This window comes from Dendrobium catenatum, unplaced genomic scaffold (assembly GCF_001605985.2).
Source record: "Dendrobium catenatum unplaced genomic scaffold, ASM160598v2 fragScaff_scaffold_412, whole genome shotgun sequence".
In the NCBI taxonomy this organism is placed as follows: domain Eukaryota; kingdom Viridiplantae; phylum Streptophyta; class Magnoliopsida; order Asparagales; family Orchidaceae; genus Dendrobium; species Dendrobium catenatum.
Window position 1 is genome coordinate 633,390 of NW_021318874.1, and position 17,010 is coordinate 650,399.

The 17,010-nt window shown below is 31.7% G+C and overlaps 1 protein-coding gene across 1 annotated transcript; it reads right to left on the bottom strand.

Annotated features, from left to right (window-relative positions):
- Positions 1–483: 483 nt before the first annotated feature.
- Positions 484–1,395, bottom strand: LOC110092747. The gene has a single exon (XM_020817413.1). It carries the CDS (start codon positions 1,393–1,395, stop codon positions 484–486), a length of 912 nt encoding a protein of 303 aa, XP_020673072.1.
- Positions 1,396–17,010: the final 15,615 nt, after the last annotated feature.

Consider the following 17,010-nt stretch of genomic DNA (forward strand, 5'->3'; position numbering starts at 1 on the left):
TGACTGGGTTATTAAACCCTCGAATATTCCATGCTGCAATGTTGGGGAGGGTCATTGGACTTTGTTGTTGCGGGTAGAGGCTTTTTTGCCTTGTTTGCCACTAGTTTGTTTTTGGTTTTTGTTGCTTATGTGTTGGTCTTTTGGGGTATTAGATGTGGAGTTGTTTGTATCATTTGAAGATGTAGGAATGTTAGGTTGATGAGTGCGGGGGGATGTATGGGGTGGGCTGTTGTGATTGAGAATGGGATGAACATTTTCAGTGGGGGTATGGGTCACATTTTTAGAGGTCTTGGTATGGTTTAAGCTTTGAGGTTGGACATCATCAGTCTTATTAAGGTCAATTAAAGACTGAAATTTGTTAGTCGTGTTTATGGGAGGATGTTCTTGTGTTTTAAATGGTAGTTCAGAGTTGTCCTGCACATCACCAAAAGGTGAGTTCAGATTAGGTAATATTGGGCCAACAGTATTATTGCTGGTTAGTAATTATGTAGGAGGTAGAGAGGTGACCGTGTTGTTCACCTTAGAGGGTAGAGGGTATTTGGGAATTGTGAACCTTGGAGGGGCAGAGGGTCTGGGTTTACGACTGGAACTTCGGCCCCTGGGATTAACATTGGTAGTGGGTTTCAAAATAGTGTCTTTGAGATAAAGTGTGGGCGGGTGCATGATAGAACCACATTGTGAGCAATGTTTAGGTTTCCAATCATAGTGTACATGTAGTGGAGTGACTTTGCCGTCAACAGAGTAAAAGATTTCTTCAGGCAGAGGGGAAGAGCTAGTGATTTGGACACATTCACGTGCGAAGGTGAGACGGGTTTTAGCCATAGTAAGAGCATCCACAGCAAAAGGAATACCAATGCAACTAGCAAGTTTAGATATACCTTCCGGTGTCCAAAGAGATAGAGGCAAGTTCATGATTTTAACCCATAATGGTATTGAAGGGAATTCCTCATGCTTAGGAACGAAGTCTGAGCTCCACTTTTGTAGGATGAAAGGCTTTCCAAAGAAAAACCAAGGACCTCTTGTCCAAGCGTGCTCGTAGTCTTCTAGGGCAGTGAACTTAAGCAAAAAGAATCCGTCATCCATGGTGAGGAGGGAAAGTTCTCCTTTGAGTTGCCAAGTCTTTTTGATCATCGATAGGAGTGCTTCGTAGAAGGGCCGCTTCCCAATGGAGAAACCGACTAGTGAAAAGGCCCATTCAGGTGCTCCAGCCATGAATTGGTCTGTGGTGAAGTTGGCCTTGAAGTTATTGGTAAGGACGAAGGAGAGCGAGTGGAAATAATTAGTGGAAATTTGGGGCGTAGTAGTTAGGAGGTTATTCCAGAGGGGTAAAACTGAGGGAAGGGTGGGTGAGGAAGTAGCAGTGGAAGGAAGCGGAGGGAACTCGGCTTCAGCCATAGGGGATGAGGCCCTTTGGCCGGAGAAGGTGGCAGAGAGGAAACAAACTAGGGTTTGGAAAAACCCTAGCGGAGCTCAGCTCATCTCAACTTTTAATCTTTTTCTTTTATGTATATAACACACCCTTTAATAAATCCCATTTAGAAAGGGGAAATAATCCTAGGCAAAAGAACCATTAAATTATTCATCAAAATTTTAGAAACGAATTTGTAAAAAAGGTGCACAGACTAATAGGTCTAAAATCATTCCAAGTACCAACAAACTTATTTTTTGGAATAAGCATAATAGAAGTAGAAGTAAAATACTTAGGAATAAATTTAACATCAAAGACGTCAATAACAATAGAAAAAAGATCATTACCAATATATTCCATATTTTCAAAAAAAAAAAACACTTCGTAGTGAAACCATCCGACCTAGCAACCGACTCACCATTCATACCCAAAATAGTTTCTTTCACCTTCGCCAGAGAAGGATGTTTAAATTAGTAAACATTATCCTCATGAGAAATAAGAGTTGGGATGATAGAAGGATTTTTGATAATAAAAGGATTAAAGGCTTTATTAAGATGATTATGAAAATATTGAATAGCTAAATTAACAATTTGAACACCATCTTCAATAACTGAGCCATCAATCTGATTAATTTTATGGATACAATTAATAGCATGTTTCCTCTTAACCAAGGAATGAAAATATTTAGTATTATTATCACCTTCAACCTGATTTTTGATAGCCACTTTTTGCTTCCAATAAACTTCCTCTTGAGCTTGTAATTTAAAAAAAAGGCCATCTTCTGCCTCTCTCAACAAAAAGAAATTAGCTTTAAAAGGAAAAAATTGGCACTGATTCTCAGAAGAATTCACTTTATCTTCCACAATTAAAATGATGGAAAAAAGATTCTTAAAAACATTATGATTCAACCATTTTAAAATAAGCTTAAGCCTTTCAACTTAAACCACAATCTCCTCATACCAAAAATAGCATTATCCAGATATATTGGAGCATGCCAATTATCCTTAACCAAATTCATAAAAGAATCATAAAGTAACCACATGTTTTGAAATTAAAATTGAGAAGAGAAATTCCTAATTCTAGGCTTAATTTTAATAAGAAGAGGCGAAAGATCAGAGAGGGTCCTACTGAGATGCTCAACTTTAGTAGATTCAAAGGAGTTAATCCAATCATCATTAAATAAAACTAGGTCTACCTTTTCCATAAATTCCCACGATGCCAAGTAAAGTTATTACAAGAAAACCAATATAAATTAAGTTACAATCCATAATCATATTATTGAAATCCTCCATAGACTGATAGATAGGAAGAGAGCCCCTTATGCTTTCAGATGGGTTAGCTGTAATATTAAAATCACCTCCAATAAGCCAGGGAAGTTTGCAAATACTATGAAACTGAGTAATTTGATCCCACAAAAATTTTCTAGTATAATGAGAGGAAGCAGCATGTACAAAAAGAAGCATAACATTGAAAATTAGAACTTTCAATATTACAATATAAAACTTGAGTATAATCACCAAAAATGTCAACCCTAACAAAATCTTTCCAAAAAACCCAAATTTTATTTTCAACATTCAAGAAGGCATATTTAAATCCCAAAAATTTAGCTATATGAAGAAGCTTATCATAGGAAATAAGAGGCTCAAGCAAAACTAGAATCGAAACATTATAAATACAACATAAGTTTTGAACTCTTAACTTAGAAGAATGGTACCCAATGCCCCTAACATTCCAAATAATAGCATTAAAAATAAATAACAAAATATTAATGGGAAGTATGTGAATGGGTGTTTCTAGGTGATTATAAGATAAAATTCTTTTGCTTCCTGCCTCTCCTACCATGACCCTTAGAAAAACTAGTATCATTATCATCTCTAACAAAACATTTAGCCATTATATTCATATCCTCTGTATTAGTAAAAGCGTCACTATGATAGTGATCATTAAAAGGAAACATATTTTCATTAAACAAACCTGACTGCCAACCACAGTTGATTCATTGTTCGCAACATTACCACCTATCTCCTTCACTACATCAGCTTGGACCACATCCTGAAGAATCACAACAGTCTAATCTCAATCCTCATCCACACCTCCATCCTTAATGGGAGGCTCAAAAGAAATAGTATTTAGGTTAGTATCAATGCTTTGATCCTTCTCATTATGACAAATAATAGGTAAAAGAGAGATAGAGTTTAGATTGACTTCTTGCACTTGAATCAACTTCTTAACAGTAGTAGGATTCAACTAAACCTTTGTAGACTCCAAAATAAGGGATTTATTAATAAGATTTTGCACCTGAGAAACATTACCCACAATACCATATGGATTAACATTATCTAATTCAACTGAAGGAGAATCATTTTTATGCATAGGTTTAGAAGAATCCTTTTCCTTCCAGAGATGCGAGTGAAGCTTAATATAAGCATTAAGACCATGCCCATGCATCTTACAATGAGTATAAAAAAAGGTAAATTTTCAAATTCAATTTTTTGAAAATAGCCATTAAGTTCTGAACTAATCCAGACCTCATTAAGACACTTCTAAGATATATCCAATTCAACTAACACACGAGCTACATATGATCATGAAATGGATGCAGTAGCTTGATCAGTTTGTAACGATCTACTAAAGATAGAAGCCAAATCAAATAATATTTGAGAATTGAAAAAAAGCAAATGAAGATTCAGAAAAGAAATCCACACAAGCTCGATGGGAGATTCTTCATGAACATCAAAATTAGGTGTCCATTTCAACAATCACATTTGGGAACCCTTAATATGATAGGTCCTTCTAGAGAAAATATGAATATAATCTAGATCGTTTCTCAGTTGAATCACAATATGTCTGGAATCCAACAAACTAACATGAAATGATCCAGATAATTTTAGATTTAGAAAAATTTTTGAATGATGTCTAGGTTCAACCGCCTAAGCATAAACATGCCAACAAGAGTGAGCGCAAAAGGTGCAACCAATATAGAAACCACAGAGTCCTCAAGAAACAACGTCGTGCATCCTTTATAAGAAGAATGAACAAAAGAAAGTTTTGTAGAAGAAGAAGATGAGCCAGCCAGAACATCCTTAAACGAATGAGACTTACAAGACAGAAGCACAACAGGTAGAGGGAAAGATGATGATGGAGTCGTCGTCTCCCAAAAACCTCAAACATCACACTACATTGGCTCTCAAACTCCATTCATGCTATCACATCAGTAATCCATCACACATAAAAGGTTAAAAGTAACTGTGACAATAAAATATATAATAAAATAAAAACTCCTTAGATGCATATTAAGGACTTTTCTTATTCTAAATTCTTCTCATTCATAATCTTTTAATCTAAGACCATTAACCTTGAAGATATGAAGAGTTACAAATTCATTGATCAAACTCATTGAAAATCATGAATTACAAATTCTGTTGTTAAAACAAAATCCAAAACCCCTTGATATATAACCTTTTTTGGATATGTTTCAATCACCTTAAAACATGACCAGATGACCTTTGATTCATCATCTATCACTTATATTTTAATTAAGAATGTACCTAGGGTCAATCATAAAATTTTGGAGGTATTTAAAAATCCTTAACCCCTAAAACTCAAAGCATTTTTATAGGCTTCCAAACCTTCAAATATTATGGCCTATGTCACTTAACATAATATAATGTAATTATGACCTTAGAAGCTTCTCAGACTCATTGATCATGAATATCACCACTAAAATGAAGCATTAAACCTGTATTGAATCTTGTTTGATCTTGGCTAACCAAGGTTGACCAAATGACCATAAAACCTAAACTAGTATAACTTTATTTTCCTTACAACTCAACATAGGTTAGTCAAACCAAGCAATGCAATCTCTTCCACCATATAAAAAATATGATTTAGAGTTCATTGAACTAAATTTCAAACCATAATCAACCATTGTTGACCAAGTCAACAAAGGTTTTACCAAATTACCCTTTTACCCATCTAAACAACATTCATGCATGAAGGCCGACTAAATCTTAGGACCACATCCAACAAAATATAAACATTATTTAAAATGCATTTAACCAAGTTCAAACCCTAAGTCCAACTTGGTTGGCATAAAGGCCATTTTACCCCTTAAATATATATTTAAAACTAAATATCATTTAGAATCATTGAAATATGTTCCAACCCTTGGTCCATCTTGGTTGAAAAAGTTAAACTATGTTGACTAAAGGGCTCTTTTAACTAATAAACATGCATTCAAAACCAAATGAACATGCCAAACCATTTGACTACTTCCAATATGTATAAAATATCATTTGGAATGATTTGGACCTATCATTGTCACTTAATTAAACTTGGTAGACCAAGAAAACCATGACTGAACAAAATATGCTCTATACACTTAAGAAATTAAAACTCATGATTTTTAACTCACAATAGAACCAAAATTAATAGAACAGATCTATGGATGTCCATGTGTCATTAAAAAAGTTTGAGCCCATGGGACCACCTTACTTAGCCATTTGGACTGAAGTAAGTAGAGCAAAATGGTTTTTTATGAGCCAAAACCCAACCCTTGTAAAATTAAATTCCCCAAATGGCTATTGTTGTTATGTATTGACCTAATGCACATGTCATGTGAGGCCTATACTATAGTTTGGACTGGGGTAACCACATGGGGTGAACAAAGCTACCCAAAACCCACTTTCTTGGGCCCATTAATGATATAGAATAAATAGGACCAAACCAATGGCTATTATGGACTGTAGAACCTTCCCCTTATAGCTTATGTCAAGCTCATATTACCTGAGCTAATTATGAGGTAAGATACCCTAAAATACCACTCTATAATGATTGGTTCAACCATAAATCCCTTAATAACCAAGTGTATGCTTTTAAAATCTTCAGAATGTTCCGTTAGATCCAATAGCTCAGTTCCTAATTGCGTGGCTGCTAGCCTGGGCTTAGGTGGAAATATCAAAGCTCTACATCCCATTTTCTCTCTCCTATAAACACCTCCTCTTCCCTTGGGAAAATGGTTGATAAAAGTACTTCCCAAACCTCCTGGCAGGCTCCCCTCATAGCTTTACCCTTCCATCCTCAATACACAAAAATTCCAAATTATCGAGAGAGAGAGATAGATAGAGAGAGAGAGAGAGAGAGATGAGAGGTGATAAAAAGGATAATTAATTCCAAACTACTGATCTAGTGTAAATCGGCTCCAAGAGCCTTCCAGGATGTTTAAGAGGGCCACTCAAGCAAGCTATAGAGTCTATGACCTAACAAATTTCTCCACTAGTTATTAAGTAATAACCATTTAAATTTAATATTCAAACTAAAAACACCTCTAGGTACTGAAATATTAGAGTATCATGATTCTCTTTTTTAAATTTTATCATTTTAGATGGTTGGATCAAAATCTATAAACATTTTGTTATATTTCTTTTTTTAACAGCAAAAAAAATTATACATTGTTTATCATCTTATCTCACATTTATATATATCAGATGGTGCACATCAAACTGGAAGAAATAATGTGTCTAATCGAATTTGAATGCACACTGTGTGTATTATTCCATTGGTAACGTGGCCGAATGTAGGCCTTCCATCCTCCATGATTTGATTCAACAGTCAATACGTGATCCAACATGGATAAATTACCTATTCCATCATGCCATGTGTTTTAATGCCACCATCATACTGACAATCATTGGAGATACTATTTTCATTCACTGCAGTGTTTTTTTTTTATGTAAAATGAATTAAAAAATTCATTTAAAAGTACATAAATTTGAAAAACAATAAAAAATGTAAAATAATTCCAAATTGAGTTATCTTAGGCTCATTGGAAAGGGCTTGAGCCCTTATATTTTCTAAAATAATTTCAATAATTTTTAGCACTTTATTTTTAGAATATCATTGAAAAATGATTTTCTATTTTTTTTTTTATTTTTGTAAGATCCAATGGTCTAATTGAGCTCAATTTTTGGGGGTTAAATCATGTGTATATTATTCACCTCCTATAATTTCTTTTGAATCTAGGTGAGCCCAATATTTTTTGTGATTTGAATTTTTAAAGACAAGTGTCTATTTTGGACAATTAATTTGAAAATTCATAACTTTTAATGTATGTAGAATTTTTGAACAATTTTTCTATGGTATTTTAATGTAAATTCAAGGTTTACTAAGCCACTGATTTTATTCAAATTCAATAAGTGTAGCTCTAAAAATAAATTATCAAATCTATAGATCCATTTTGCATTGATGATTAATTTTAAAATCTTTTGGTACTTTGATGAGCCACCCAAATTCAGTACAATTAAAACACATATACGCATCTTCATGTGTTTCAAGTTTTACAACATTTGGACGTCCTTTGGTCTATCATTTAGTGAACCTAAGATTAATGTACATAGTTAACCTATGAAGATATAAACTTTATAATAAATAGATCTTAAATTTAAAATTACATTTAATATTTCAAAAGGCTTTGACATAAAAGCTTAATAGAGAAAAAATAAAATCCCCTTAAAATTCAAATTAAAAGAATAATTAAATAATCAAGAAACTCCAAGAAATTATTAAAATAAGCAATTAAAAAATATAACAACATGATAACCATTTTAAACACTTGAAATCATCTCTTGGAGTCATTCATGACATTTGGGGAAAATTTCAAGAGATTTGGAGAATATTTGGTTAAAAAATAAGAAAATCCCCTAACTAAATAATTAAATAAATCAAATAAATCACCAAACTTCAACTATTCATAACAAATTAAAAAAAAAAATACAAATCAGGAAAACATAAAGGCATTGGATTCATCTTGGGGTCTAGTGTTTATGAAAATTATAAAAACTCAAATAATCATTGTAAATAAAAATGTCAACAATTTGGACAAACTTAGTATAAAAAATGCTTCAAACATGTAAAATTCAGAACTAAGTAAAAAAAAATTCAAATCAGCAAATTGAATGGAATTGGACTGATCTTTGGGTCTAATATTTATTAAAAATATAAAAATTTTAGAAATCACTCTAAATCAAAAAGTTAATTTTTTGGACAAATTAATTCATATAAATAAACACTAAACATGCAAAATTCATAACTAATTGTAGAAAATTTGAAATCTAGAAACTCAAAGGTATTGAGCACAAAGTTAAATCTAGTATTTATGAAAATTATAAAAATTCTAGAAACCACAACAAATTAGAAGGTAAACAAATGGGTCAATTATTAATTATATGAAAATATTTAATAAAATATGAAAAATCAATAAATCATTAAAACTTTTGTAAATAATCAACCTAATGAATTAAATAACAAAACAAATATAAAATAAGTAACCAATGCTCTGTCAATGAAGTTATTAGGCAAGACAACATTGAGCTTTGGGGTTACATGTCCTATGGAGACCATGGCCTTCGTGCACATTAAAAAATTCAATGAAAGAATTTGATATAATATAAACATTAATTTATAATCTTAATAAATGGGTAATCAATAAACAAATTTAATTAAAAATTATTAAGGAAATACTTAGATATTATAGCATTCTTTCCCATGTGCTTAATTTCATTCAAGAGATCAATTATGTTTTACATTGAAAGCTTTGAGGACAAAAAACTTAATTAAAATAAAGAACTTTCTTCTATTCATTTGCCCAATTTTGGATAACTTGTATTACAAATATAAGCTAAGGATTAGAAAATCTACAACTTCTAACACATAGAAATTATTGGCCACTATAACCTAAAAAAATGAAAATTAAAAATTATAATAAATAAAATCTTCTTTAACATAAAATTTAAAATTTCATAATCATTAAATACTTAAATTCAAGCCAGCTTACAAAGACCTTCGATAAATAAGATCAATTATAGATAATTGTAACTAATAAAGGCTAGGGCATATCCAAGCAAACAACATTTATAGATACACTTACATGGACTGTTAGGACAACCAACTTTAGCTTAGGCTAGGGCGGTGATTTGATATATTTTGCTTAAAGATCTTTTCCTAGAAGACAATTTATTTGTGTGTTTAATTTTTGTACTCTAGATATCATATTTAACTTGTGTTGGTGTACAAGAGATCAGAGTGAAATTTGTATCCATGAAAAAATTATTTCAATTTACATTTTGGTGTGCATATATTTGTTTACCCTTCAACATTTTATATATGCATTTTTATAACTGCTCTATTATATTCCATCAAAAAGTAATGATGTAAATATTTTAGATCTTTGTATAGCTAGGTGGAGTTATACAATGTCAATAGTTATAAATGATTTAAAATTATTGTTAATATACATATGTAGGTTCTGAAAGGAAATGGTTCTTCTTCTTTTAATAACCTTTGCCTTTTAGAATACTATAAAAATTTTATCATGTAGAAAATTGTGTCCACAAAAAAAATCATATTAAAATGTAAACTTATATATGAGTTGAAATCAAAGCTTGTATTTGGTGGAGCTTGGTTGCTATTTCTTTACAATAAACCATCGGTTATACTCTAAAATTATAAATGAATAGAAATTCATTTACTTATACATTGTGATTCATGCATCATTTCATTGTGAGACCACGTACATATTGTAGCGTACGGATTATAAAGTATTTCTAAACTATAATTTATTTATTCCTAGGATAGAGCCTATCAAATATTGTATTCATATGGTGTTTGATTATGCATAGTATTGTTAGATGGTAGCCCAATCTTGGTAAATATAAGTTGAGATTATGTACAAAACCTAACTCTCTGCCATTCCTTTCTCATACTACTCTTTAAAAAAAAATCTAAATTCCAAATGCAACAATAAAACTAATAATTTAATGCATGTACATTAAAATCATAATATCACAAAAATTTCTTTAAATTTATTTGAATTTAAATACTTTAGTCTTCACCTTAATTGAGAATATTCTCTTAAGAGATGTAATTAACAGTAGGGACCTGTCCTTCTAAGAAATAAAGAATGCATAGTTAAAACAAGCCTACCTTAGATTCTTTTCTAAGATAGGGGGAAAATTTGTGGATATATTCCTAAGCTTTAAACATTGATTTAGCTCCATAAAAAAAGTTAAGTGAATATTATTTTTATCCTCAAGGGAAATTTAATATTACTTTTATTTTTTATTATGAAAATAAATATATGAATTTATGATCTTGATTATGTTATAAATGAATATTCTTTTTTGTCTTTAGCAATGAATTAATATTTTTATGAGTTTTGATTATAAAAATCAAGTCATTGAATTAGTTTCATGCTTAAAATAATTAATGAATATTCCTTTTATCCTTTAGAATGAACTGAATATTACTTGTGTTGTATTTAATCATGAAAATAAATTGAAGGTATTTCTTCTCAAATATGTACTGAGACATTAGTATGTTCTTCGTAATGGTACAATAACAATCAAAGAAAATTTGACCAAAGAATCCTAAACCCAAATTTTAAAGAAAATTTTGTGTGGAAATCAGGGAAAATTTATCCATTTTTTTTTTACTTGAAACCCACCGAGGGGCCAACGTGTTAATTAAGAACAAAAAGTAGAAAGTCCTTGAAGGGACCTCAAGCTTTCTAATGCTCAAAAGAGCTACAAAAATAAAATAAAATAACCTAAAAGCACGAGTTCCCATCTAAGCAAAAATACAAAATAACTTAGATACATTCTGTGGTGCACTTGAACGAGCACCCAAAAAACAAGGAGATAACAAAAAGGCTATGAGATCCTGCTCTTGTCAAGCTCCCTCTCCAGCTAGTCACCAACATTAATACCTATAGTAAGAAATACTTGCAAAAAAGAGTGATAACCACAAAGTATAGCAAAGTAAAAATACCAAAACGTCACAAGAAACAACCATCCACCTTATGAACCAGAAGTGCATAACCCATAAAAATGCAAAATTGGTTACCATCCTTGTTAACATCTTTCGTAAGATAAGCCAAAACATAAATTAAAGAAATTAACCTGGCACCATTAATCCCATCAGAGGCAAATAATATCCAGGTGAAATAGGGCTGGGGAAAATAGAAAATAATTCCAACCAGCTAATAGAGACAGAAAAGCAAGGAAAATTTGAAGAATAATGCATCAGGCAAACCATAGACACAACCATCATACCACATCCAATAAGAAACCCATTTAAAAAATAAGGAACCATCAACTTGGGCCAAAATAACATGATGAAAAACTAATCACTACAAGGAGAATCACTATTACAACATAGCAGGAAACTGGGAGAAGTCCCACAAAAGCACGACAGAACAACCCCAATAACCCAACCTACAAAACGGCACAAAAAATTCCAACTCATGCAGGAGACCTGGGAGACCAACATAAGTAAGAAAATGCCAAAATGAACCAAGCCCAGGACAACTAGCAGCAAATAATAAATCTAAAGTAAAATAGCATAAGACTCCCTCCAGTTTCAAATCTAGGCATAGAGTAACCAGGAACCAAACCAAAGATAACCCACCAGCATCTCCAAAATTAACCCTCAGGTATTGATGCAGGCCCTCAGCCAACAGTGAATAACAAAACATAAAATACCACACGCCAATACTCGCCTCGTAGTTAAAACCACACAGCTACCCAGCAAACATAATCTTTGAACATCATTACAAATAGAACATAAACAAAACCTAATTGAGGAAACATAAAGAAGGAAATGACCCCAGCAAGAAATAGATTCCATGGCCCCAACCACCAATAAAAATTAAAATCTAACATAAGAAATACCAATCTAATCAAGCCTTAAAAGACCCCACAGGGGGATAGGTAAATTATTAGCAGTAATATCAGTCATACAGTACAGTTCTTTCCCCCCATTGACAAGCTCATTAGCAAATCCATTACCATCCTTATGAATAAGAGAAATAGAGAAATTCATAAAAATCAATAAATTCTTAATCTCCCTAACCAAATAAAAGAAAGAGGAATTACAAGTTGACTCATCAACACCATTTAAAATTGATAACAAAATTTAGAATCCACCTCAGTAATAATGTTAGTTAAATCAGAAGAGATGCAAAGACATAAACAATAGAGAATATCCATAGTGTTAGCTTTATTAACATCACAATTCTATAAAGGACCAGTGAAAGACAAAATGAGGTTACCTAATTTATCTCTTATAACCCCACCACAGGCCTAAGAGAACCCAAAATAAGCACCATCCACATTAAGCTTATAAAATTTAGTAGGGGGCTTTGACCAACATATAAGCCTAAGATTGTTAGGAGGAGGCTCCTCCTCAAGCTTAATACCTAAAGTAGGAGCGACAAAATAGATATTCTTAAAATTCTTTTGAGAAAGTAAATTAACTTAATAAAGAGCTGCCACTTTTTCTTTCACATTTTGAATAATCCTTTGATGATTCATGCCAACATCATTAAAAATAGAAAATTTTCTATCCAACCATAAATACCAAAGAATAAGAGAAAGAATCACATTTTTGATATTCCCTTTAGACTTGATAAAACAATACTTAAGTAAGGCATAAATAGACATTTTAGCATTAAAGTAATTCAATTGGAACATATCATCAAAATAAATCCAATTTTTTACAGCTAAAGGATCAAAAAGAAAAACATTATTCATGGTCTTTAGATGATAACAACATTGACATTTGGAGATTATGATGAAACCTATTTTAATTAAGTTATCATCCTTAGGAATAAGCTTATGTAAAATTCTTAAAATAAAGACAACAACAGTGGCAGGAATACTTTTATGCTTAATAAGGGAAAAAATATTGATAACCTTATTCTTAGCTCTAATGGCATATCAAGCACCCTTGAGTCTAAAAATAACATCTTTGGATAAACCACAAAGCTGAATAACATGCGCTTCCATATTAAGAGGAAGATTCAAAATTTGTTGAATAATATAATCAGTAATAACATTGGAAAGCTTATAATAATCCCAACAGTTATAAGAAAATAAAATTTTCACCTTAACTGAGAAAGTTGAGAAAGGGTTCAACCACCCATTTAATTTTGCACATTCTTTTCCAAACCATAGAGTCACCATGCTTAAGGAAAATAAGTAATTGGATGTTTACCCACACAATCTTTTGCAAGCATAAATTTAGCCCAAAAATTCACTTAAGCATGAAAATTGTACCACAAATTCAAAGATAAAACACAAGCCAAATCATTCATACTCTTAATACCCAAAGCTCCTTCATCCAAAACACCATAATATTTGTCCCAAGAAGACCAAATGATTTTGGAGTTAGTACTAGAACCTTTCCAAAAAGATTTGCTAAAAAGTTTATTAATCTTGTTGCAAACAACTTGAGTAGGAAGAAGAGTATGAAAAATATAAACCAGCAAAGAGCAATGAACACTACGAATTAAAGTAAGATGACCCCAAAAATCAGGAAGTTAGAATCCCATGACATAATAATGTTATGCACCTTAGTAATTAAATCATCAAAAATAAAGGACATCTTCTTACCTTTTAAAGAGGCACCCCATGGTACTTAATTGGCAAAGTACCATGAACAAAACGAGAAGCATTCTGAATGCCCAAAGTATGATCTTTAGGCACTTTATTAGAAGGAATTAAAAAACAATTTTGTTTGTTTAGAGAAAGACCACTAATCATTTCAAAATGATTAAAAAGTTCCATAAGAGTCTTAATACTATTAACATAAGCATTAGTAAAAATAATAAAATCATCAGCAAATTAGAGGTGAGAAATAGGGATACCCCCCATAGTTCTAAAATAAATATTTGGAAAATTATCAAAAAGTTGAGCAAGGCCTCTATATAAATAATTGACAACAATAATAAATAGAGCAGGTGATATGGGATCACCTTATCTAAGACTACGAGACAATTTAAAAAATCCATTACTTTTACCATTAACAATGATAGAAAAATGAGAATTCTCAATGCAATTCTTAATAAGTTTAATATACTTCATGTAAACCAAATAATTTAATAACATTGTAAAGGAAATCCCAACAAATGTAATTATTAGCTTTTTGGGAATAAGCACAATAGAGGTAGAGTTAAAAAACATAGGAATATAATTATCAACAAAAAAGTCCATTACGATAGAGTGAAGGTCATTACTAATAATTTGTTAGGTATGTTGAAAATATTTTGTGGTGAATCCATCCGACCCCTCCACATATTCTTCATTCATACCAAGAACAATCTCTTTGACATCCTCAATAGGAGTTTTAGAGAGAAACTCATTATCTTCAAGAGAAATAAGATTAGGGATAATATCAGGGTTACAAATATGAGTAGGTTTAAAATCTTTATTAAGATAATTATGAAAATGATTAACATCAAGATTGGAGATTTCCAAAACAACCTCAGAAGTGGAACCATCATCATGAATAATTTTAAGAATATAATTTTTTCATGCTTCATCTTAACCAGAGCATGAAAGTACTTGGTATTGTTATCACCTTCAATAAGGTATTTCACAATAGCTTTTTGTTTCCAAAAAATCTCACACTGAGCTTGTAATTTATAAAGACTATCCTTAGAATCTCTCAAGAGACTAAAATTCTCATCAGAAGGAGTAATTTCACATTAATACTCAATAGTGTTAACAAACTCTTTAGCATTTAAGATATTAGAAAAAAGATATTTAAAAACGTTATGATTCCACCAATTTAAAACTTGTTTATGTGTTTTAAGCTTAAACAAAATCCTCCTCATACCCATGATAGAGTTATCCGGATGTAAAGGAGCCTACCAATTATCCTTAACTAAATCCATAAAGGAATCATGGAACAACCACATGTCTTGAAATCTAAATTGAGAGGGAAAATTAATATGCCTAGTCTTAAAAGAAATGAGCAACAGAAAATGATTAGAAAGAGTTCTACTCAAATGTTTAACAAAAGTAGAATTAAAAACCTTAAGCCAAGAATCATTAAAGAAAACCTGATCCAACCTTTTCCATAAGTGACCATGGTTCCAAGTAAGTTTGTTACTAGAAAAACCAATATCCACTAAGTTGCAATTCATAATCATACTATTAAAATCTTGCATAGAATGGTAGATGGGGGAAGAGCCCCCTAAATATTCAGTAGGAGTAGAAATAGTATTAAAGTCCCCTCCAACAACCCAAGGCCTATTATAATTACTATGAAACTGAATAAGATGCTTCCTTAAAACTTCCCTCAAATATCGGGAAGAGGTCACATAAACAAAGGAAGCATAACATTGAGAATTTAAGACCTCAATCTTATAATGTAAAACTTGAGTGAAATCACCATTAACATCAATATGAATAGTTCCCTTACAAAGAACCCAAATCTTATTAGCAATATTAGAAATAGCAAGTCTAAAACCCAAAGATCTAGTCGTACTAGTCAATTTAGTAGAAGAAATAAAAGGCTCTAACAAAACTAGAATAAAGACATTATAAATATGACATAAATTCTTAACATTAAACTTAGAAGAGGGACACCCAATGCCCCTAACATTCTAGATGATAGAGTTAAACATTAAAAACTAGATTAATGGCTGGTATGTGATCGAGTAGTTCAAGGCATTTGTATAATAATAATTTTTTTCCTGATATAACTAGTGTTGTTATCATACTTTGCAAAAAATTTTGTCATAATGTCCATGTCATCGGTATCAGTAAAAGTATTGCTATGACACTAAGTATTTAATGAAAAATTACTCTCATTATTCATACATGCCTGCCCCTCAACCTAAGGCAAATCACTCTCCTCAATCAAATTAACTTCTCCTTTATCAGTATTATTACTCTACTTATTATCAACATTATTATCCATCAAATAGTTTAGGCTAGCCACCTGATCATTCACAATGGTATGAGATTGTAACACATTAGTACAAGTAGCATCTAATAAGACCACCTCCATATCAGTCAAATTTATAGCTCAAGGATTAGAAGAAGAAGAAGAGACATTATTTATATTAGGAATGATAGGCAACATTTGTTCCTCTGAATTTTGAGAGGCACCAGTTAAATTAGACTCCATGTTGAGATTAATATTATGATCGATGAGAGAATCAACACCATTCAGTGAGGACGGTTTAGTAGTAGCAACATAATCCTATGCTTTAGATAAAAAATCCTTAGTAGTAACCAAATTAGAAGTGACTTTAGCATGATTTGTCAAGAGATCTTCATGAACTAAGGATGGTTTGGAAAGCTCTTTATCCCTCCTAAGATGCGGGTGAAGCTTGTAACACTCGTTAAAGCCATCCCATGCATCTTATAATGAGAGAAAAAAATAGGTAAATTCTCAAATTGCACTTTCTAAAAATAGCCATTTAATTCAGAACCAATCGAAATCTCATTATGGTGTTTTTTTTTAGATATCTAGCTCAACTAAAACATGGGGTAGACGTATAAAGTTGTCATCTTCCTGAACAATAAAAACTAAGAAAATGATCAAAATAAAAATAAAAAATAACATAAAAGAACAAGGAAGAACAAAATAAGTGAAAAAAACCGTGAAACCATGGCAAATTACAAAAAAGGAACCTAGATGGAAGAACCCTAGATCGCCAGGAAATCACCCGTGAGCACCAAAGCACTAGCTGTTAAGGGAAAAATTATCCATAGATTTATCTAGCGATGGCATTAGGATTGAACTTCTCTCTCCAT

What these genes read in the sequence shown, in the direction of transcription:
- LOC110092747 (XM_020817413.1), bottom strand. Translation starts at nt 1,395, where the DNA reads ATGGCTGAAGCCGAGTTCCCTCCGCTTCCTTCCACTGCTACTTCCTCA.